At 45.9% G+C, this 24,533-nt stretch overlaps 1 protein-coding gene across 1 annotated transcript in view; it reads right to left on the reverse strand.

Moving 5' to 3' along the window:
* Positions 1 to 400: 400 nt before the first annotated feature.
* Positions 401 to 24,533, reverse strand: part of LOC134981005 (SH2 domain-containing adapter protein D-like) — a 31,021-nt gene continuing 6,888 nt past the window's right edge. The window contains exons 3-8 of the mRNA XM_063948085.1: positions 18,707 to 19,006; positions 13,453 to 13,570; positions 11,765 to 11,947; positions 9,008 to 9,212; positions 8,820 to 8,933; positions 401 to 2,539 (exon numbers count right to left, since the gene is read on the reverse strand). Of these exons, the coding sequence (XP_063804155.1) occupies positions 2,353 to 2,539; positions 8,820 to 8,933; positions 9,008 to 9,212; positions 11,765 to 11,947; positions 13,453 to 13,570; positions 18,707 to 18,994 (1,095 nt within the window). The 5' untranslated portion in view covers positions 18,995 to 19,006 and the 3' untranslated portion in view covers positions 401 to 2,352. The remainder of the gene's footprint in view (positions 2,540 to 8,819; positions 8,934 to 9,007; positions 9,213 to 11,764; positions 11,948 to 13,452; positions 13,571 to 18,706; positions 19,007 to 24,533) is intronic.

Consider the following 24,533-nt stretch of genomic DNA (forward strand, 5'->3'; position numbering starts at 1 on the left):
AGGCCGTAGCAGGACAGCGATTGCCTCTGCTTGATTGACAGGCAGAGGCGATGGATGGGTGGAAGGGGGCGAAGCAGCGGCGTTTGGCCGCCGTTTTGTAGGCGCGGTCCGGCCAACGCAGGCGTGGCCGGACCGAACGGGGGTGGGCCGCAGCAGCTGCGTGACATCACACGCAGCCGCTGCGGGCCGGGGAGCGAGGAGTAGCTCCCGGCCAGCACGCTAAAGCTGCGCTGGCCGGGAGTTACTCCTGAAGTGCAAAGGCATCGCCGCTGTGCGATGCCTTTGCACTTCTGCGAGGGGGGGCCGGACTGACATGCGGGGCGGACTAGCCCTGTGCTGGGCGTCCCCCCGCATGTCAGGAAAGATGATCGTAGCTGTGCTAAATTTAGCACAGCTACGATTAACTCAGAGTGACCCCCAATGTGCGAACACAAAAGCAGCCTTTCCCAAGAAAACATATTGCGTATCAGTAAGGAGCCCCCAAAATCACATTCTGGGACTCCATCTGGGGTCCGACCAACAGCAAGAGCATATCTCTAGTATTCTAAGGAAGTACGTTAGAAAAGAATAATATGACAGGGAAAAGGATTTCAAACATAAAACCATTCAGTTGTTTATATAAATGCTTTAAATGATAGCGATATATAGAAGTCTGGAATGAAGCAATAAAGCCAGTTCGTACATATCTAATTCCCGAGTAACACTCAGAGCAGTCACGGGTGGTCAGAGGAGGGAGTGGGGCCCTCACCTTCAGCTCATCAGCATAAATAACAGTAACAACAATTGTACTGCGCCCAGGTCCTGATGCAGACATATACACTGATGCTGTGTGAGAATATAGTAATTCTGCAGGAGATGTCCTGTGTAAATACCCACCTCCTGCCGGCTGCTGTGTCCTGGCTTCAGCACGCCTACAAAACAAGGACGACATGCCCTGCCCCCAGCTGCCACTACCTGTCACTCAGGTTGCAGCTTTGGGAGCACTGTGTCCAACAACGTGTGTAGAACGGGTCTTGCGCATACGCAGTTCACTAAACATCGGAGATGTACACAAACCATCACTTTGCGCACATCTAAAATCATCTCCTGGGAATGCCTCCTCATTCCATAATCACTCTGTTTTATGTGCAAAGGAAGGTCCCAGCGGTGCAGCTACAGAGTATTGCCATAAAGGCCCTCATTCCGAGTTGTTCGCTCGCTAGCAGATTTTAGCAGCATTGCACACGCTAGGCCGCCACCCTCTGGGAGTGTATCTTAGCTTAGCAGAATAGCGAACGAAAGATTAGCAGAATTGCGAATAGAAAATTCTTAGCAGTTTCTGAGTAGCTCGAGACTTACTCCTACACTGCGATCAGTTCAGTCAGTTTCGTTCCTGGTTTGACGTCACAAACGCCCTGCGTTCGGCCAGCCACTCCCCCGTTTCTCCAGACACTCCCTCGTTTTATCCTGGCACGCCTGCGTTTTTCCGCACACTCCCAGAAAACGGTCAGTTTCCGCCCAGAAACACCCACTTCCTGTCAATCACACTCCGATCACTTCAGCGATGAAAATTCTTCGTTCAGACGTGAGTAAATCTACTAAGTTTTGTGCTAAAATACTTAGCGCATGCGCACTGCGTACCATGCGCATTTTCGCCTTAATCGCTCCGTTGCGAAAATCGGCAACGAGCGAACAACTCGGAATGACCCCCAATGTTCCATAGGACAAGTTACGTAGAATCCCCTTGGTGTGGGACGATTGGTGTCAAAACCTCAGATCCAGCAATGTGCACCCAGAAGAGATCCCACTGTGTGCCGTGCAGTGTCCCCTTCCCATACCTGCTGTCAGCGGCCATCTTTTTGGTGGGAAATAAAGAAAAATGGCGCCTGTGCAGAAGTTTGCATACACTCTGGCACTGTGCCAGTGCCTTTGCAGATTTCCAAAAATGCCACAAGAAAGATGGCCACTGGCAGAAGGTATATGGGATGGGATGGCTCTGCTGTATGGAGAGGACGGGGCACTGAACACAATCCACCCCTCCCCCCACCCCCAAATCTGTAAGCATAACAGCTGTACTCCCATATTTTAGAACTAACCATCCTGACATGGATCTTCAATACAGAGGCCATGTGGCGGGCAAGTGATCTCTTCCCCTCCAGCACCCTCATGTATTCACTCTGCTCTTTTGTGTAGTATGCAAAGATATTAAATTTGTATTTGGCAAGATAACAAACAAAGGTTTCCTCAGCAACACTAGATGATGGGCATTTAGTCCATGATGCTTCTCCCATTCATGTAAGTATTAAGGCATGTGATTTACCGTTAGTCAATGGTGTAGTCACAATTAAAGAGTCACTATTTGGTTACTACATCTCATTGTGTCACTGCAGACACCAGATGTCGCAGGCATATTTGTCCTTCCCCAGGGAAAAGCAGGGGACACTGGCTGTAATGCTGGACCAGATCATGAATGCACAGGAAGGACGGACCACTGTCGCCGAGCATGAACTGACCAACTGGCGTGCCTGTCAGCTTCACGTGCAAGATGCTGTAGTGCCCCCTGTCAAACAAAGAGAAATGAATCAACAGCTGAGCTTAAGAACTGTCTATTTTAAACCTTGATAACAATGCACAATGGTATGCAGCTGTCAGCTTTGTAGAGTGATGTGTGTGTTCTGTTCTGCTGCTGTGTACAGGATACCTAGGGAATAATTCAGAGATGTACGGAAACCCGATGTTTATACACATCTCCGAAGCAGTGTTCCAGATACAGATGGTATGTCGGCTGCGTCGTCAGATTCAGTGTCACTTGCCCCAGCAGCGTGATTACACCGGTCATCTTGAGTAACCTGAGGGTTACTCAGATGTCTGAAGGTCACACAGGAGATCCGATACTACGTTCTCCACGCAACAGTTGATCACAGAAGCCGTCTGTGGGCGTCTTTTAACAACAAATGCCTCCTGCAGATTTTGCATATCTTCGCACTACTGCTGTGTACAAAGGGGTCATTTCGAGTTGATCGCTCGCTAGCTAGTTTTAGCAGCCGTGCAAACGCTATGCCGCCGCCCACTGGGGAGTGTATTTTAGCTTAGCAGAAGTGTGAACGCATGTGCAGCCGAGCTCTGCAAAAACAGTTTGTGCGGTTTCTGAGTAGCTCTGAACCTACTCAGCGCTTGCGATCACTTCAGCCTATTCGTGTCCGGATTTTACGTCATACACCCGCCCAGCGAATGCCCAGCGTTTTTTCAGACACGCCTGTGTTTTTGCAAATACTCCCTGAAAACGGTCAGTTGACACCCAGAAACGCCCCCTTCCTGTCAATCTTCTTGCGGCCGCCAGTGCGACTGAAAACTTCGCTAGAACCTGTGCACAACCACAACGGGCTTTGTACCCGAACGTCGCGCGTGCGCACTGCGGAGCATATGCAATGTGCAGAAATGCCGATTTTTAGCCTGATCGCTGCGCTGCGAACAACGGCATCTAGCGATCAACTCGGAATTACCTCCAAAGACCAATCAAGTTCAGCTTTTCCTAAATCCTAGGTGTGTGTAGGTAATAATCTGCAAGTTGCAGGCAGCCACGAGTTTTGTGCGATCTAGCCACTATAATTAACTCAGCAATGTTTTAAAATCCCTCGGTTTTGCCATTTGAAGAATTTCCAATTTAAATCAACAAGCTAAATATCTGAGATCTTGTGGCTGCCTGTAGCTCGCAGGCTGTTACATACACCCCACACATTTGTTAGTCCAGAGGAAGGCAGACAAAACCCTACAACCTTATCTGCCAATTAATTTACCTTGCTTATAATTTCCTATTCACTGCTTATATCTGGCACTGCTATTCCTTGTATAAAAGGCATTTAATCCATTTTCAAAATTTATTTCGTGTACCTGCCACCACCACCTATCTTTGTAGAGAATTCAATTAGACGACCCTACAGTGAGAAAATATTTCCGAAGCTGATGGTTAATACCCTTTCTTCTAGCGGTAGTGTGCTGGGCACACAAAGTGGGGGTATCCAATTATCCACAATAAAACATCGGGTGTGAAAAATGTCAGTTTCTTGCAATTCTTCCCGATGTTTCACCAAAATATTTTTTTACAGGCTATTCAATTTGGATCACCAGTAGAAAAAATAATTTTTCTCAGGTAAACACACAGGGGTAAATTTACTAAGGTGGGAGATTTTTAGAACTGGTGATGTTGCCCATAGCAACCAATCAGATTATATCTATTATCTGCTAGAAGCAGCTAGATAAATGGTAAGTAGAATCTGATTGGTTGCCATAGGCAACATTACCAGTTCTAAAAATCTCCCACCTTAGTAAATTTACCCCACAGTTTCAGTGAAACCTGTGATTTTTTCCGGCCACAGCCCCGTTTTCGCATGAAATCGGGGCTACTTTCAGGGATTTGGTTTTGCCTGCCTGAGGCAGGTGAAAAAAAAACCCTGAGAAGCCACAGAATGTGCTGGCTTATCGGGGCTAATTGGATAGCCCCCAGGGATATAATTACCCACGGAGGACGGGATATCCCCTAAAATGTTTGTTATTACAAAAGCTATAATAACATTTTCAGAAGTTATACAAATATGCAGTGACTATAAAGAGATTTCACCCTCTTTGAAATACTGTACTTACAAGTTACAGTCATGTGACCGCTGCTCGGGATCCCGGCAGTCACCATGCTGACGCCGGGATCCCGAACGATCAAAATGCTGGCATACAGAATGCCGACCCCAGGGACTATTCCCACTCGTGGGTGTCCACGACGCCCACAGAGTGGGAACAGAACCTGTGGTGAGCGCAGCGAGCCCGCAAGGGGCTTTGTTACACTTGCCCCCTCCGTCGGCATTCTGCTGCCGGGATCCCGCGGTCAGTCTGCTGACCGCTGGGATCCTCAGTACCGGTCTTCCAGCCCCAACCCGTACTTACATTTCATCCCTTGTAGGATTCATTTGTGAATTCCAACCATTGATCAACATCAAATGTAAACAAACCAAAACATTTTTTATTCATTAACTATAAATAAAAAAACAGCTAATAATTAATTATATGAGTGTTCACTACCCCTGTTATTAGAAGCATCTACCGATTTTAGGGTCTGATTCATGTCTGTAAATAAAGCAAAAAAGCAAGCAACTGGGAAAAACAATGGGGGTAATTCAGAGTTGATCGCAGCAGCAAATATGATAGCTATTGGGCAAAACCATGTACACTGCAGGGAGGGGGGGCAGATATAACATGTGCAGAAAGAGTTAGATTTGGGTGGGGTGTGTTCAAACTGAAATTGCAGTGTAAAAATAAAGCAGCCAGTATTTACCCTGCACAGAAACAACATAACCCACCCAAATCTAACTCTCTCTGAAGATGTTACATCTGCCACACCTGCAGTGCACATAGTTTTGCCCAACTGCTAACAAATTTGCTGCTGCGATCAACTCGGAATTATCCCCAATGTTTTCTTGTAGTGGAACAAAGACAAATTAAACAACCTTAAAATACACATAGAAAAATAAAATCTATAGTTTATCTTGCAAAAATGCAATAGCGTCAGCCTCTGTACTAATGACACACTGGGCAGGACTCAGGAAGACTCTTTGTGTCTCTCTCTCTAGACACAAATGCTCTCATTAGATTACAGGTTACACAGCACCCAGACACCCAGGCGGGGAGGAGGAGAAGCTGGGATCCCTGTGTTATTTACAGCTCTCTCCCCCATCCTATCTATCCTCTGATTGGGAAGCTCCATAGGTAGTACATAATACCTGATACTCATGCGTCTCTCCTGCACTGCAAACTGTCCTGCTCACATTCTGGCTGCCTGGGTGTGCTGCTGCACAAGAGGGAGAGCTACTGATGCCTGTTTCTCTGGCTGGGGGTGGGGGGGGGGCTCCTTACAGATGGGGGCCAGGGGTACAGTATGCATTGCGCCCCCTCCTTAATCTAGCTATGTGTCCAGAGATTTAGATTTGGGTGGGTGATATTTTTTCTGTGCAGGGTACATACTGGCTACTTTTGCATTTAGCCAACAAATACTGGACAGCTTTATTTTTACACTGCAATAAAAATTTAAGTTTGAACACACCCCACCCAAATCTAACTCTCTCTTCACCTGTCACATCTAACCCACCTGCAGTGCAGCATGGTTTTGCCCAGTTGCTTGCTTTTTTGCTTCACTCACAAACATGAATCCGGCCCTTAGTTAATTTGCTTAAATCTCTACCAGCTTGGAACCAGCAACTTTCATCCAACACATGGCCTTCTTACTCGTTTTTGACAGCCTGTACTAGACAAATTCACAGTTAAACCATTCTCTATCCATCATGATGACCTTAAAATGTTCTCTGGGGGGATATTAAAAGTCTTCATACATATAACCTCCGGTTTGGTCCTTTTCAATATCCTTTTCTTGTCACTGTTTTTTGTTTACTGATCTTCATGATGAAGCTCTTGTTTGAAAATGCCCACTCAAAATATTAAATAAACAGCGATATTAGAATATTTTTTATAGCAACTGTATATAAGAAAGTGGATATGTTTTCTGCTGTTTGTTCATAAGCTAGTAGCAGCTCGTATTACGGTGGTCATTCAGAGTTGATCGCAGCCAGCAACTTTTTGCTGCTGGTGCGATCAACTAGTCCATGCCTATGGGGGAGTGTATTTTAGCTTAGCAGGGTTGCGATCGCTTGTGCAGCCCTGCTAAGCTAAAAAAAAATTGTGTAAAAGAAGACTAGCCCTAGACCTATTTACCCTGTGTGACGGCTCCAGCGATGCAGGTCCTGGCTTAGACGTCAGACATCCGCCCTCTGTTCTTCTGACCACGCCTGCGTTTTCTCCACCACTCCCCGAAAACGGCCGCTAACGGTCTGGTGACGCCCAGGAATGCCTTCTTTCTGTCACTCTTCTTGCGGCCGCCGCTGCGACCGCTTTCTTCGTAATCCGAGTCGTAACCCGGTGACCCCAGTCGCCGGGCAACGACGCGCATGTGCATTCCGGCCCCGTTTGCTCCGCAGCGACAAACCGCTGTGTACGAACGGGTCGGAATGACCCCCTACAGCTCGTATTACAGTCTTGTGGCATTGGGATTGCTGCTCCAGAGACATAAGGCTTGTGAACATTTGATTAGTGAATAATTTCACTGGTCAGATTTATTGACCTTGAATATATTTTTTAACTAACAGTGGACCATTTTTCCCCCTCAAAGCAAACAATGGGGGTAATTCTGAGTTGATCGCAGCAGGAATTTTGTTAGCAGTTGGGCAAAACCATGTGTACTGCAGGGGGGGCAGATATAACATTTGCAGAGAGAGTTAGATTTGGGTGGGTTATTTTGTTTCTGTGCAGGGTAAATACTGGCTGCATTATTTTTACACTGCAATTTAGATTGCAGATTGAACACACCCCAGCCAAATCTAACTCTCTCTGCACATGTTATATCTGCCCCCCCCTGCAGTGCACATGGGGGGTAATTCCAAGTTGATCGCAGCAGGAAATTTTTTAGCAGTTGGTCAAAACCATGTGCACTGCAGGGAGGACAGATATAACATGTGCAGAGAGAGTTAGATTTGGGTGGGGTGAGTTCAAACTGAAATCTAAATTGCAGTGTAAAAATAAAGCAGCCAGTATTTACCCTGCACAGAAACAAAATAACCCACCCAAATCTAACTCTCTCTGCACATGTTATATCTGCCTCCCCTGCAGTGCACATGGTTTTGCCCAACTGCTAACTAAAATCCTGCTGCGATCAACTTGGAATTACCCCCAATAGTAAATCACTTTATGTAGCAGAATTGAAACCATTTGCATTAACTGACTTTTTTCTTTTTTTGACTATTTACTTGTACAAGGGTCTGATTCAGAGATAGACACAAAACCGATGATTTATGTACATCTCCGATGGTTGTTGATCTGCACATGCACAGGATCTGTACTGCGCATGTGTAGATCACTGGATATGGCAATGGTTGCAGTTTCCCCTAAGACGCATGTCTGACATGATGTGGACCGCTTGGGGGCTTTTTACAAAGGGATGGCGTGTCGGCCCAGTTTTGTCGTTGTGCCAAGGCCAGGGTACATACATCCTCCAACGCAGATTTCCTGGCCACGGCTGTGTGAAAACACCGGACTGAGGGTTACTCAGATGTCCAATGTTCTCACAGACAATGTGATGCTGCGTCTTTGGATGCAACTGCAGATCAGAGAAGCCGTCAGGAGGCGTCTATTTACACAAGATGCCTCCTGTGGCATTATCATATTTTCGCACAGCAGCTGCACCCAAAGACGCAGCTGCTGTGTGAACTGCGTCCACATCTAAATAAGCCAACAAGTCATTCTTAAGGGCCCCATACACTAAAACGATATTGCCCGATTTCATCCAATTTCGGGCCGAAATATCGGGTGAAATCGGGCATTTTGGAGGTGTTTCCGATCCGATGTGCGTTCCCGTGAGGGTCGGATCGGCTCCCTTAGATTGTTAGTTCTGCACTCGTGGTATGTTGGTTCCTGCAGGCGTGGCTGGGATGGCATACGATATATTGCATGGAAAATTTACCAAATCGTTTGGAATCGTATGGAACCACTCCCGGGAAGCTCCCGGGAGAGTTCAAGGGAAATCGCCTCTGACTTCAGCCTCAGACATATCGTTCTAGTGTATGGGGCCCTTTAGGTGGCAATTCAATGTTCTGTGATACACCAAACGTAGTATTGATTTTCCTCCTGTATGAATTACTAGTCTAGTGCCATATGAAAATATGGATATTTCACTCTCTAGGTCATCCCAAGGACATTACTAAGTGATAGAACGGAACAAGGCCTAATACTGATCCAGCGGTTCTCACCTAACGGACAGGAAATACATGCTCTCAGCCTCTGTGCGCACCAAGAAGCTCCCTGCTTCACTCTTGTGTAAGCGCCTTTCTGCATCTGTGCAGCTCATCGCACCATGGAACCACCTGCGGAGTGAATAGAGCGTGAGAAACCAAAAACATCACCTTCCTTTGTCACCCTCATTTACAGAAGGACTCACCCTTGTCTTTGTAGCTCTCCACAATTTGCCTTCCGCACTCTTAGGGCATCTGGTAGATCTTTAGGAGGGGACCCGTGATCTCGTTGGTTACCAGAAAGCTCCGGAGTAGAGGGTCGAAGGTTTACCGGGCTCCTGGGAGTGGACTGCAGAAGCCGTGCTCTTGAATGGGGGGAATCACAAGGCCATCCTGAGCCCTCAAACTGAACTGTGAGAGACCGGACAAAGCAGAGCTATATGTATTAGTAGCGTTTCTCTATAACTCCCTGACTCCAGGTGAAGCCACATGAGCTAGAAAATGGCTGAAAGTTTTTGAGGTGGAATTATGGAAACTGAAGATGGGCAGAGGAATCACGTATATTTGCCTATTCTGGAATGTATGAGACAGAGCTGTAACTATGGGGTGTATGTGTAGTGCTGTCGGGCAGGGCACAATTTCTGTCCCATGGCATTGAAGATTTTTCCTATCTGCACCAGGCAAGGTGGTCCACAATTCTTGCGACGCAAGGGGTTGGAAGTGGTCATCGCTGACGTCAGAGGCTCTTCTTAAAAACTGCCTAGGCACACCTGCGTTTTTTCAGACACACCTCAGAATTACCCCCTTGGGCCCTCATTCCGAGTTGTTCGCTCGCTAGCTGCTTTTAGCAGCTTTGCACACGCTAAGCCGCCGCCCTCTGGGAGTGAATCTTAGCTTAGCAGAATTGCGAACGAAAGATTAGCAGAATTGCGAATAGAAATTTCTTAGCAGTTTCTGAGTAGCTCCAGACTTACTCCTACACTGCGATCAGTTCAGTCAGTTTCGTTCCTGGTTTGACGTCACAAACACACCCAGCGTTCGCCCAGCCACTCCCCCGTTTCTCCAGACACTCCCGCGTTTTTCCCTGACACGCCGGCATTTTTTCGCACACTCCCAGAAAACGGTCAGTTTCCGCCAAGAAACACCCACTTCCTGTCAATCACACTACGATCAGCAGAACGATGAAAAAACCTCGTTAGGCCGTGAGTAAAATACCAAACTTTTGTGCAAATTTACTTGGCACAGGCGCACTGCGAACATTGCGCAGGCGCAGTTTGCGACTTATCGCACCGATTCGAAGAAAAAGAACGAGCGAACAACTCGGAATGAGGGCCTTGGTGCAGTTAAGTCACAAAGTCTGTGGCACACTAGATGGGGCTCTTTGGCCTGATTAGATAAGTGTAGAAGTTGGGCTATAGGTAGTACCGGATTACCAAATAGGCAGAGTAGGCAACAGCATATAGGCCCAGCACATATTAGGGGCCCCGCAAAAACAGATCAAAATAATCTTGATTTGATCTTGAAAGAAAATTACAATCAAGCAATCTTAAATTGTTTCCAAAAGATAGAAAAAAATAATCAACTCAAAGAAACAAAAATTTTAAATTAAAGACTATAGAGAAAATATTGTATTAATGTAATTAACACATTAACAACTAAAGTACATAAACCATAGACATCAGAGTCATATTATAGTTTCCAGATTGCAGACTGTTGAATGGTAAAATTAAAAATGTATTAGGAGATAATTTGCGAGGGAGTCCCCAAGATTTCAACTGCCTACGAGCCTCCACAAGGTTAAATCCAGCACTGGCTATAGATGAAGCTTATACGGTATCCGGACTGTATATCTACACTAAAAAGGACCTATTGACTGTAGACCTTTTTAATGTAGATTTAATAATCCACAGCCGCTTGTACAACTTTTCATTGTAAACCTAGCAATACTTAAAAACTTTGGTAAGCACCAAATACACTACAATGGACTTTGGGCCTAATTCAGAGTTGATCGCAGCAGCAAATTTGTTAGCAGTTGGGCAAAACCATGGGGCTCATTCCGACACGATCGCTCACTGCAGTTGTTCGCAGCGGTGCAATCGGGTCAGAACTGCTTTGCCTAGAGATTGCCTCTGCCTGATTGACAGGCAGAGGCAGTCGCTGGGCGGTAGGGGGCTAGACGGCGGCGTAATGCCGCCGTTTAGAGGAACACAGGCATGGCTGGACCATTGGGGGGGCGGGCTGCGGCAGCTGCATGACGTCACACGCAGCCGCTGCGACCCGGGCAGCGAAGAGGTTCTCCCGGACAGCCGCAGAAGCTGCGCTGGCCGGGAGGTACTCCTGAAATGCAGAAGCATCGCCACTGTGCGATGCTTTTGCACTTCTGCAGAGGGGTAGGGGGGGGGCGTCACTGACATGCAGGGCGGACTAGCACTGTGCTGGGCGTCCCCCCGCATGTCTGAGTGCCTGATCGTAGCTGTGCTAAATTTAGCACAGCTACGATCAACTCGGAATGATTCCCCCATGTGCACTGCAGGTGGGGCAGATATAACATGTGCAGAGAGAGAGAGATTTGGGTGGGGTGTGGTCAAACTGAAATCTAAATTGCAATGTATACATAAAGCAGACAGTATTTACCCTGCACAGAAACAAAATAACCCACCCAAATCTAACTCTCTCTGCACATGTTACATCTGCCTCCCCTGCAGTGCACATGGTTTTGCCCAACTGCTAACAAATTTGCTGCTGCGATCAACTCTGAATTACCCTCTTCATGTAAGCAACACAGCATTTGTGTGTACATGAAGAAGAAATAAAAACAACAAAAGGTGGACACAGCATTTGTGTGTACGCAGCCTTCCAACCAGAATGAAAGGTAAACTACATTGTCTATGCTAATTTTCCGCGAAGGTCTTGTTCTGATGTCAGCTATCCTTCTACAATGTCTCCTTCTCCTGCTGCTCTACCTGCAAAGGCTCGGCTGATGTTATCTTTCTTCCACTCCCAGGGCTGGTCATACTCATCTGCTGGTCTCTCATCCTCAGAGGGCTGGCACCTTTCATGAGGGATGGTCCGGTATTTATCATTATATGGAGAGTCATACAGCTGGAGAACCTTGTCAGACTCCTTCTCCCCTGGGCTGTGCTGATCTTAAGGGAGTTGAGAGAATAGTATAGTTAATTATATATATAAAAAAGAAAATTAAGATGTATAATTTTCTTTTCAAAGCCCCCCCCCCCCCCCCCCCCCACCCAACCATACACGGAGGCCCGCGCTAGGCACACATCATTACGTATTCACTGCAAGGTCCTTTTCATGCAAATGAGTTCCCATTCTATCACTAAGAATAGGACAACATGCTTCATTTAATAAAACTAACTTAAACATATAGATATTAGAAATTCAATCACAACATAAACTGCCTGAATAGTTCACACACCATTTTTGTCCAAGCTGTGCTTTATGATCTGCACATCTGTATATATTACTAAAAAGACAACACATTTTTCAAATGCAATGTAACGTTAGGAAGATCCATTTGCCCTTGGTTTCTGTCATTACAGCCATGTCTGTCTTCCATCTTGGCCCCCTTCCTTACTGAAATAAGACTGGTTGGGACAACATGGCTGCCAAGGAGAGCTGATCTGTACATAGTTACAGTATATATATATATATATATATATATATATATATTACAGTCCTATGGATCTCCTGCTAAATACTTCTATGAACAATATACAGTATACAATTCATACAGTATATGAGGGCAGTTCAATAAGTTAAAGTAACAAGAACTCTCACATGTGTAATGTTCTCTCTTTCATTCTAATCTCCCGCCAGGCCAGAGCAGGTAAACCACGTGAGATGTCTTGTTACCTTACTTATTGAACCGCCCTCGTATACTGTATGAATAAGTGGTAAGTTTCAAACTAAAATTGCATCGACGATATAAAAGGTTTTTTATAAACTCTCAGTGTTGCCTCCTAAACTAAGTACAGTGAATAAAATATAGACAGACATTTTGAATGACTGCAACAAAATGTCTCCTTAGAATTGTGGCTGGTTATGTCAGAAACTTTTTCCAACACATTTATTACGTTAACAAATTATAACGAGTGCTGGAAAAACCAAGATCAAGGGGTGAAAACAATATGGGCCACCAGAAGTTATCTGCTCTATGGGGGTAATTCCAAGTTGATCGCAGCAGGAATTTTTTTAGCAGTTGGTCAAAACAATGTGCACTGGAGGGGAGGCAGATATAACATGTGCAGAGAGAGTTAGATTTGGGTGGGTTATTTTGTTTCTGTGCAGGGTAAATAATGGCTGCTTTATTTTTACACTGCAATTTAGATTGCAGATTGAACACACCGCACCCAAATCTAACTCTCTCTGCACATGTTATATCTGTCCCCCCTGCAGTGCACATGGTTTTACCCAACTGCTAAAAAACTTGCTGCTGCGATCAACTCAGAATTACCCCCTACATACAGTACATATCCAGCATTATTGATAATAGTTATATTTTCACAGATCATTTTTTTCAGCTTGATGAACATATTGCATGACTTGAACATTAAACATACTGTAATCTTAACATCCATTGTTACAGGTCATTCCTATATTGTACACTTATAAAGTATCCCAGTGCTTTCACCTTCCGGTGGTCTCTGACTGTTATATGGTTCCATGTAACTGGTATCTTCCATTTCCTCATGATCATACGGATTGTTCTTCAAATCAAATGGGTTAGAATAATCATAGACACTGGGGACCTGTGTTAAGAATGACAAAGGACATAATCTAAATCCTTATGAACTTTATAACTTTGTGCTGTCAGGGTTTCAGCAATCAGTTACACCACCCACCCTATGTTATATCTTAACTACCAAGACTGACAAGCAGGGGAAGATGTATCAAACCTTGCAGAGAGACCAATCGGTTGTCATGTTACAGGCTGTTTTTGAAAAATTACAAGTAGGAGCTGATTGGTTGTGGTACTTTAGGGCAGATTTAACAACCAGTGATATTCCTGTTATCACTATAAAAGAATGCTAAATGGTGCTCCAGGCAATCCGCTCCTGTCATGTGTTTGACAAATGACACAAGCTGATTGGCTGGAGCAGGGCCATAACTAGGTATGTGCGGAGGTGGCACCGCACATATCACTGCAGGGTAGGCGGCACTTGTCGATTATCTGTTTTAATTACTTTCACTTGCAGCTTCCCCCCTTTTTGAAGCACAGCATCTCCAGACCGCGCCTGTCTCCTACTCTGACCCCTTTTTTCGCTAATACCTATAGAACATTCATGAATGTAACTTGAGATGTATTGGTTATTCAGTCACACTGTCCTTTATTACATTTCAAGATGCTGACATACCCAGGATTCGAACCCATTGCCTGTGACATTACAATCAGACAATCTATTCATTGTGCTATCTGCCCTTGCATAGAAAGGTAGGTAATTCTAAGCTAAAGAATTTAAATATTTGAAGCTTACCTTGTACTTTGTGAAAAAATGATCAGCATTGTAGCTGAGCAGATCTATGTAGTGTGTGGCTGCAAGGGATTGGATATGTGGCTGCACACTACATAGATCTGCTCAATTGCAATGCTGATTATTTTTTACAAAATACCAGTAGCTTCATATAGTGTTCATAGTTTTTATGCAGGATCCAATAGCTCAATCAGTAAGGTGTTCGATTAAAATTCAACAGGTTATAGGTTTGAATCCTGGGTATGGGCAGTATATTGAAATGTGTTATTTTATAAAGGGTATTTTTACTGAATAACAACGAGCTCTCAAGTTAAGTGCATGAATGCTGTATAAAGAGGATTTGTGTGCAAATCATTTTCTTGCAGTGGTCCGTAAATGTCTGTTTTATATATATATATATATATATATATATATATATCAAACTGACAACCGGCACTCTCACTTCAATTTCATCCTGCCGCGGTGCACCTTAATACAGTGTATGCAATCCTCCAGGCTATGGCACTCAGCGGAGTCCGCTGAGTGCCATAGCCTGGAGGATTTTATATATATATATATATATATATATATATATAAAGGGAAAGGGGTATATAAGCGACCAGTGGTGTAATAATGATAAATTTGGCTAATAAGGAATCAATACCCAATGTATATAAAAATATATATACAATTTATTGTAACAACAGGATCATAAAAATAATATTAAAAAAGATAGAAAATATTTACATCTGACATATATTCATTAAAAAATCATTTTTAAGAACACAAATAATATTTAAAATAAGAATAATAAATGAGCATATATATATATATATATATATATAAATATAAAAATAAGAATGTATGTAAAAATAGGAGATATATATATAGCTTATCTCAAATAGAGGTCATCTAGGGTTATCCCATCGCATTTCGTCTCACTTGACTTCATCAAGGGGTCTGACCCCATAGACTGCACTTAATGGGACGATGGGAAAACAGAAACCATTGTTGAAGGAAAATCCTATGATATCTCACCAATAGTTTCCCAGAAAGCAGGTGTGCTTCCCTCAGTCCGAGTAATGGAAGATTCTTTTGTTTGTAGAGGCACAAATTCAGTTTCTGGACTTAGGGGGTAATTCAGGTCTAAATTTAGCACATCTACGATCAGTTACTCTGACATGCGGGGGGGACGCCCAGCACAGGGGTAGTCCACCCCGCATGTGAGGCCCTAACTCCCCCCCCCCCCTCCACAAGGGTGCAAAAGCATTGCACGGTGGCTACCCTCCGCGTCCCGGGTCGCAGCAGCTGCGCGTGACTTCACGCAGCTGCCACGGCCCGCCCTCGCAACGGTCTGGACACACCTGCATTATCCGGACTGCGCCCCACCAATGGCGTTTTAGTGCCGTTAGCACGCCCCCTCCTGCCCCGCGACCACCCACTCCACAAAGGGCTTTAGATTGCGATCGCTGCCGCTGCAGCAATCCAGTCTGAATCACATCCTTAGGTGGAAGCCTAACACAGCGCATCATCCCAAGAAATCTATCCCTAGCAATACACTGATGAATCTGAGAGGAACCGCTGCTGTAGTCTGCTTCAGACCTAGTACTGGGCAGACTTATATACCTGCAGGTCAATGACCCAAAGCATCAAGGTAAGTCCATATTGAGGTGGTTTAAAACATCCCATTGATAATGATTGGAAAACTGTTGTACATCCGAGTTCCCCAGATTGAAATGGAACACCACTGCAAGGACTAGTGGGTAACAATTGCAGTGTACAGATGTGGAAAGTGCTTTTTGCTGAAAGCAGATGGACATCAGGTGGGCAGCCACTGGAAACTTCCTGGCCCAGATCCAGGATATGTTCTTCTAGGTGAAGATAATGAGGCCATTGGCGTATCCATCGTGAGAGATGTCTAGAGCATCCGACTCAATCCCAGGCTCGATCTTCTTGGCCAATTGCTTCCCAATAAGTATTTGGCATTACAGAGTTTTTGGGGGAGATGTATCGAGCCATGGAGAAAGATAAAGTGGAGAGAGATAAAGTACCAACCAATCAGCTCCTGTCATTTTTCTAGCACAGCCTGTTAAATGCCAGTTACAAGCGGACTGGTTGGCACTTTATCTCTTTCCACTTTATCAAGCTCCACGGCTTGATACATCTACCAATTTATGTCTTGATACGTAATAAGATTTCCTAAATGAATGTATTCTTATTCACAAAATAAAATGTAAAAAATGACAATGGGTAGGAAACACTCCTTACGGAAACACAGTGGCAGAACTAATGCCGGTGCAGCTGGTGCAATGCCTGGGGCCCACCGCAATGAAGGGGTCTGCAGTCATTGGTATCATGCAGGCCAGCCAGTTACTAAGTATACTGCCACATTACACACTTGGAGGAGGCAGTCTGGTCGGCCACAGGAGAAGAGGAGGCCCCTCCCTACTCGCTGCTCCCAGCCCTCCTTCTCTCTTTCACTCAGTCTACTGCTATGCGCATGGCACAGCCACAAACTGACTCCATGACCGCAGCTCCCGTTCCAGCCGCGATGGCTCCTGGAGCTAGTCACTGCCAGCGTGGCGGTAAGTGTCTGAGTGCTTCTCCAGTGTAGCAGGACAGGATAGAACTACATGGCTGGGAGGGAGAGGAAGGCAGAATCCCACCAATCTTGTGAGTGCAGCAGCAGGAGGAGATTGCCTCTTCAACTCCTCTGAATAGTGAAAAGCTGCTACCCTGACTGAAGGTAACCCCCTGCTTCTCCCTGTCATCTTCTACCCACTAACCCCTGCCTCACCCCATCAGCCTCTACTTCTGCCTACCACCCTCTGCCCCTCTTGTCATCATCCTCTGCCCATTTTATTCTGCCTATCCAGGATACTCTCTCTCCATCACCCTCTGCCTCTATTCTCTGCCCACTGCCTCTACCCATCACTCTCTGCCTTTCCTTATAACGCCTATCACCGTCTGCCTCTCCACCATTATTCGCTGCCTATCACATTCTGCCTCTCCACCATCACTCTCTGCCTCTCCCTACCATAACGCTCTGCCCATCTCCCTCGGCCTCTCCCTGTCACTGTCTGCCTCTCCCCTGTCACCCTCTGCCCATCTCCCTTTGCCTCTGCCTATCACCATCTGCCTCTCCTCTTTGCCCACTGCCTCTGCCCATCACCCTCTGCCTATCCCTATCACTCACTCCCCCATCTCCCTCTGCTTCTCGCATTATGCTCTGTCCATCTCCTTCTGCTACTCCCTCATCACCCTCTGCCTCTCCTCACTGCCCCCTGCCTCTGCCTCTCCTCATTGCCCCCTGCCTCTGCCCGTCACCTTCTGAATTTCCCCATCACTCACTGCCCATCACCATCTGCTTCTCCCCCATCACCCTTTGTTACTTCCCCCTGCCTCTCCTCCATTACCCTCTGCCCATTAACCCCTGCCTCTCTCCATCACCCACTGCCAATATTCCTCTGCCCCATCACCCTCTGCATCACTCGCCGTGAACCTCTGCCTCTCCTTCCTTCTCCCTCTGCCTATTTTACTCTGCCTCTTCGGATCACCCTCCCTCTCAACATCCTCTGCCTCCCTCACTGGCCCATGCCACTGCCTGTCACCCTCTGTCTCTCCCCATCACCCTATGCCTATCCCACTCTGCCTCTCCCCATCACCTTCTGGCTCTCCCCATCACCCTCTCCCCATCTTCCTCTGCCTTAGCCTTAAATCCTCTGCCCATCTCTTTCTGCTTGTCACCCTCTGCCTCCCCCTCATTACCCCCTGCCTCTGTCTGTCACCTCTGACTCTCCTCTTCTCATTGCCACCTGCCTCTGCCCGTCACCCTCTGCCTTTCTCTATTACCTTCTCTCTGTCGCCCTCTGCCTGCAATCCTCTGCCTATCATCATCTCCCCATCACCATTTGCCTCTCCCTATCACCCTTTGCCAGAAGACCCACCTGTGGAGCCTCCAAGCAGCGCTGCTGACATCATCACTGGTGAGTGTAAAGGGGGCACAGATTATTACTATTTGGTTAAAGGAGGCACTGAAATGGTGTATGTATTGTTAGGCACTGGAATGGTGTATGTATTGTTTGGTGGGGCCTAGAAAGGTGGGGGGCCCAAAGCATTTATTTGAACCTGGGCCCACCACTTGCAAGATCCGCCACTGTGGCCACTCTATATAAAGCAACTAGCCAACATAAAAAAATAAAGTACATCCTAATATAAACATGAACATGCATTTCTATGGTATACAGTAATGCAAAATAGCCTAACCAGAAATGGATTAGGTCCGCTAGTGACAGTAGACATAAATATAGAAGCTTGACTGAACAACCCTAAATTCCACCCCCAAAAATCAGGATGACCAGATCCTCAGTGAAGTTGTCTTCAATAGAGACACAGAAGCAGTATTAGCGTGTTTCACCCAACTTAGTCACTTACCTTTCCTCCAGTATCCTCCTCTGATCCCAGGTGAGGTTTCCGTTTACATTCCGATGGCTCCACTTTGATAAGACGGTGCCTGGGAGACACTATGGTCAGTTGCAGCTCATCAAGCCTGGGCTGGGATCCCTGTTCATTGTCCTTCTCCTCATATGGGTCCTCAAAATCTAGACTCTTCTGAGCCCTGTAGGCCCGTAGGATTTCACTTTCCGTGTAGTCGGGCTTGGGAGGCTGAGGTGGAGACCTCTTACTCCCAAAATTTAAGTAATCCCTCAGCCACCGTGCCATTAGAAAACTGGCCTAGAAAAAGGAGACAAAGGGTGTCAGTAATACTGCATTATACAAAAAAAAAAGTTCTGTCATTAGGCTCCCCACACAGACATAGAGGTGTGATTCAGAGATGGACGCAGAAGCGGCGGCGTGTTTTGGTGGTCACCTGTCTGTGACTTTATGCAATGCCCTTCCCTGGTGTACATCCGTGTGTATGGATGTGCCAGAACTGAGATACCTACATTAGCGTCTGTAGGTGCTGTAATACCGCCTGGTGAGTTTTTTTACGCCACATCAGCCCGATGACAAGTGCAGACTCTCCATCTGAGTACCGCCTCTAATGTGAATGATTGAGCATCTCTGTGGAAGCAAACACTTCAGCAACATACCCATAACACGCCCATAAGGCGGACTTTCTCCGTGTGTCTGTTTAGCCACCTCCCAGTCCCCGCCCACCACATTTCTAAGACATTTCACAGACAGTGCACCTGTGCATTCACACTGCATGCATGCGCCAAAGGAGTTTTTAGGGATCTTTGCGCATACACAGCAGCACAAAATATTGCTCAGCCCCGTGAACATCAGCATTGAGCGCAGTTCTGACTAAGCCCTACGATGTGTTCACTGGACGCAAATTTCTCAAAGGACCAGATAAACTAAAACTTTCCCACACATGTTGGTAGAAAGATCTTTCACTTTAGAGTCTAGACACAATCGTGATCTGTAAGAAACTTATCTCACTACACAGTCAAGAGTAGAACATATTGTTGGTTGCTCTGATTACCTCTAATGGCACCCATACACTGACAGCAGCGTCAGGGAATCTGGAATATTAAACATGTTTAAAAACTTGATTCCACGATTCCAACAGAAAATTGTTGAGTTTGGCAAATTTGAGGGTTTTTTTTTAATGAAGAGTTTTCCTGATTCCCCGATCATTAATGGCCGCCAAATGGTGTTGGGGAATCTACAAAATGGACTTTAGATGTATGGGGCCTTTAGACAAGTCAAAGGACAAGTTATATACATCTCAGGTGTATTATACAGGTCGGGTATCCATTATCCAGATACCCGAAAACCGAAATATTCCGAAAACCGTAATATGTTGGTCCTGTAGTGATGTCATGACGCGGCCTACATTATGACATCACTGGAGCCCGCGGTCAATCGCAAACAGGTGGGGGAGTGGCTTTGCAGCCATTCCCTCACCACCACTGCTGCCAGGACCCGCCAAGGACACGCCGGACCCCCATCCGCTGATGTGCTGGACCCACCGCAGACCCCTGGAACCACCCACCAATGCGCCGGACCTACTGCGGACCCCCTGCCAACACCCTGGACCTGCTGCAGGTATTCTTTTATCCGGAAAAATCCCATATCCGGAATACTCCTGGTCCCGAGCATTCCAGATATGGGATACTTATCCTGTACTACGCTACAGCTGATAATCTAAATAAAAGCTGCATAAATTATCAGTGACTAATCAGTGAAGGCCATAGACTATCTAGACTCTTGGATATCAATAGAAGAAGCAGACAAAGCCACCACACTTGAAAAAATGTAACCGATATTATATTTTAGTTATAGATAAAATTTAAAAAATTATAACACGGGGGTGTCTGTATACCATTAATGTCAGGAACTTTAACTATAATAATAGTTAAAGGTACAAAGACATGTTATCCTATTATCCCACTATTATTCATATATTTTATTTATATGGCGTCCCAAAGAGTCTGCGGCGCCATACAAGGGAGTAAAACATTAAAATGGAATAGATACGGGTGACCGGCTGACGGCTGGCACTATACTGACAGCAGCATCCCGTCAGCCGGAATCCCAGCAGCGACTCCCCAATCGGATTCGCTGTGCTCGCTGCTGTTCGGGCCTGGTGGCGAGCTTTGCTCACCAAAGGTTATATTCCCATTCAGGTGGTCTCGTGGACCCACAACCCGAGTGGGAATATGTGGCTGCGGTCAGGATTCTGAACGCCGGCAATCGCCCCGCATAGTTTCTGTACATAAAACCAAGTAAAAAACACAGCTATAACACCATAAATGGGTGGCTAGTAACAAGTGCAATGGTAGTACAACTTACTGTGAAAATATAAGCAAATGTTTTTGACTAATACACATAATAAACTTAAACTGTCCATTTAGCCAGAGCATATGGTACATTGGCCATCTCCGTTCTGAAGCGCTTATACGGGATGCTGTAGGGATCCTGGTGTTCAGGAGACCGACGCCTGGAATCCCAACAGCCAGCTTTACACCGACGGGCGGAAGCCTAAAGGTGGGTACACACTGGAAAGATATATCTGCAGATCAATTGATCGGCAGATATATCTATGGACGGATCGGGCAGTGTGTTGAGCATACACACTGCCCGATCCGTCGGGGACTGACGTCATGAACTGGGCGGGCGTGTAAACATGCCCGCCCAGTTCAGCTGTCAATCACCGCCGGCCACCGCAGCATGTGTACGGGCGGTCGGCCGACCGCCGTACACACACAGCGACACGCCAATATATCGGTAGATATATTGGCCGTCGGCTGTGCTGCGGGGCCGACGTGATACGTCTGTGAACGACTGAGTTCACAGACGTATCGGCCGTACACACTGGCCGACAGACCCGCGATATATCGGCATTCAAGAGAACGGACGATATATCGGCCAGTGTGTACGGGCCTTAACACTTGCCCGCTATTCCCACTCTGTCAGTGGTTCCACACCACCAATCAAGTGAGAATAGAACCTGTCGAAAGTGCAGTGAGTACACTTCTATGTACTAATCTAGGGTTGGGAAAAAGTTCTGAACATCCACAATGTGAAAATAAATAGGGTGATTTCTGCATTGTAATCTAGAAATGCCCCAAGCTACAAACATTTCACAGATCAATAGAAGATGGCGTCTGTAATTCAGTAGTACGCGTGTCTAGTTCTGACAACCAGAAAGGGTCCCACTGGTCTCTCCTTAGTAAATAATCTTATTAATTTAGTATTTCATCCTTTACCCTATTATCCCTAGCTAGTTTTTATTGCCAGAACAGGGATTGCAAGTGACCCTCCTTGTTTAAACAAATGGATCATATTTCCGGTCATCGAACCTGCAGGTGAAAAGAAGATCAAATAAACCAGACTAGGTCGTACGAATGTATAATAATAGTTATCTTTATATGCCATCAAATTTTAGGTACTTATTATTGCTTTATTTACATATAAGCTTTTGATTATTTGTTTTTTATGCTGATGGATTTGAGTTATATTATTGTTTATTCATGTATGTTGCCATATTTATGTTTTTTACTTAAATATTGAATGAAAAAAAAAAAAAGTTCAGGCAGTGCACCAGCATTTACACCGCGGCATATGGCAGTAAGTCTGGCTGCTGCTGTCTTCTGCACTTGCGGCTGCTTTGTGTTAAGTCTAGAAATCAGGCTCAATGTGCCGGCGACATTCTTGTCACTCACATAGGTATGTCACTAGACGATACATAAAGGGTTTACATCTATTTCATTAACTCAATAAAAGCCATACATATTTTGCTGGCCATCCTTGAGAGGAGACACAGTATAGGGTTAACTTAAAAGCAAAAATCTTTGCAAGGAAAACTTTGGGGGAGATTTATCAAAGCTTGGAGAGAGATAACAAGGACAAAGGTGAAGCTCCTAGCTGTCATTTTATAAGCTGTATTTAAAAATGACAGTTAGGGGCTGATTGTTTGTACTTTATCTCTCTCCAAGTTTGGCATTATTTCACCCAATGACTGGTAAGAAAACAAAGGGTAAATGTAATAGCCTGCAACTTAAAGGATTCAAGTTTGGCTGATGTTTTAAAGATGCAATCATTTAAAAGGCAAAACAAGGTGGGAGCACATTTTGAGTAACTAATATTCACCCAACAGAGAAAGTGCGTAGGACCAGGGTCCCAGAGGCTTCCAATGGACCTGGGGGCTGGGGAAGGTGTGGTCACAGGAGTGCCTGTGGCTACAGCCCCTAATGCTATACCTATCTAGGGTAGGTGGCAGGGGCGTTTTCATGGCATCATGGGATACACTCCCAGGCATACTTGCCTGGGTGAAGTACGGCTAACCGGCGGTCTCCTGACCGCCGGTCAGCTTACCGACGCTGGCATCCCGGCAGCATACCGACGCCGGGATCCCGGCAGCTTACCGACGCCGGCATCCCGGCAGCATACCGACGCCGGGATACCGGCGGGGAGGGGCGAGTGCAGCAAGCTCCTTGCGGGCTCGCTGCGCTCGCCACGCTGCGCTCGCCACGCTGCGGGCTCGGTGGCGACCTGCGGCCGCCACGGGTTCTATTCCCACTCTATGGGTGTTGTGGACACCCACGAGTGGAAATAGTCCCTGTTGGTCGGCATGCCGACCATCGGGATAGTGACCCGTCGGGCTGGTGGAGGAGGTCATGAGACTGTCGGTCAGCTGACCGGCGGTCACATGAATACCACCCACTTGCCTACCTGACCCTCTCCATGAGGGAGAAAATGCTCTGTTCCTGGACTTTCCTGGTAATGTATGATTGCCATCACCTGTGGTGAAACACCTTTCTTATCAATGAACTAGCTCACTACAGGTGATGGCAATCATACATTACCAAGAAAGTCCAGGAACAGAGCATTCTCTCCCTCATGGAGAGGGTCAGGTAGGCAAGTATGCTCCCAGGTCTCCACAGAGTAATCTGTCCCCACACCATACTTGCCTACCTGACCCTCTCCATGAGGGAGAAAATGCTCTGTTCCTGGACTTTCCTGGTAATGTGTGATTGCCATCACCTGTGGTGAGCTAGTTAATTGATAAGAACGGTGTTTCACCACAGGTGATGGCAATCATACATTACCAGGAAAGTCCAGGAACAGAGCATTTTCTCCCTCATGGAGAGGGACAGGTAGGCAAGTATGCCCCACACTCACCCTCTCTGCATTTCTGGGTAGGACTACCACCATCATTAGTTCACTGTTTAGTTGCTGTAATGTCCTTTTTGACATAGAGTTCAGAATGAGAGGGGTGTGTTTGAGTGACCATTTGCAAACAGGCAGATGGTTTGTGGTCGGACAGATGAAACTATGGAGGTTGGTCACAGTGATTGAGTAAGGCCTGGAGGGTAAACTACGGAGGTAATTCATTCATTAACACTACTTTTGTTTGTATGGAAACCATAAGGATGGCAGTAATTAACCAAGCTGTGCGTCTGTCAATCAGCTCCAATAGATCACCCACTGTCATGCTAGCTACTATTTAATGGCTACTACACATGGTGCAACATAGCTGTAGGCAAAGGGGGAGGTTCTTTTTCCCCTGCAGAAAAAAAGTAACATATAAATTAAATAGTGACATAAAAAAAAAATACTGAAAAAGCTGGTCATTCCTCAATGCCTAACCCCAGCTCTCCAAGATTGTGTCATCAATTCTGTGTGACCCAGAAGGGGTTTAAAGGGGTTCCTTTCTCCCTCTGTTCTGTACACCTATCACAGTGCATATTTGTTATTAACGCGTTACAAAAAATAATAATAATTTAAAGGTAACTAAAACCTTTTGTTC

This window comes from Pseudophryne corroboree, chromosome 12, assembly GCF_028390025.1.
Source record: "Pseudophryne corroboree isolate aPseCor3 chromosome 12, aPseCor3.hap2, whole genome shotgun sequence".
Classification (NCBI taxonomy): domain Eukaryota; kingdom Metazoa; phylum Chordata; class Amphibia; order Anura; family Myobatrachidae; genus Pseudophryne; species Pseudophryne corroboree.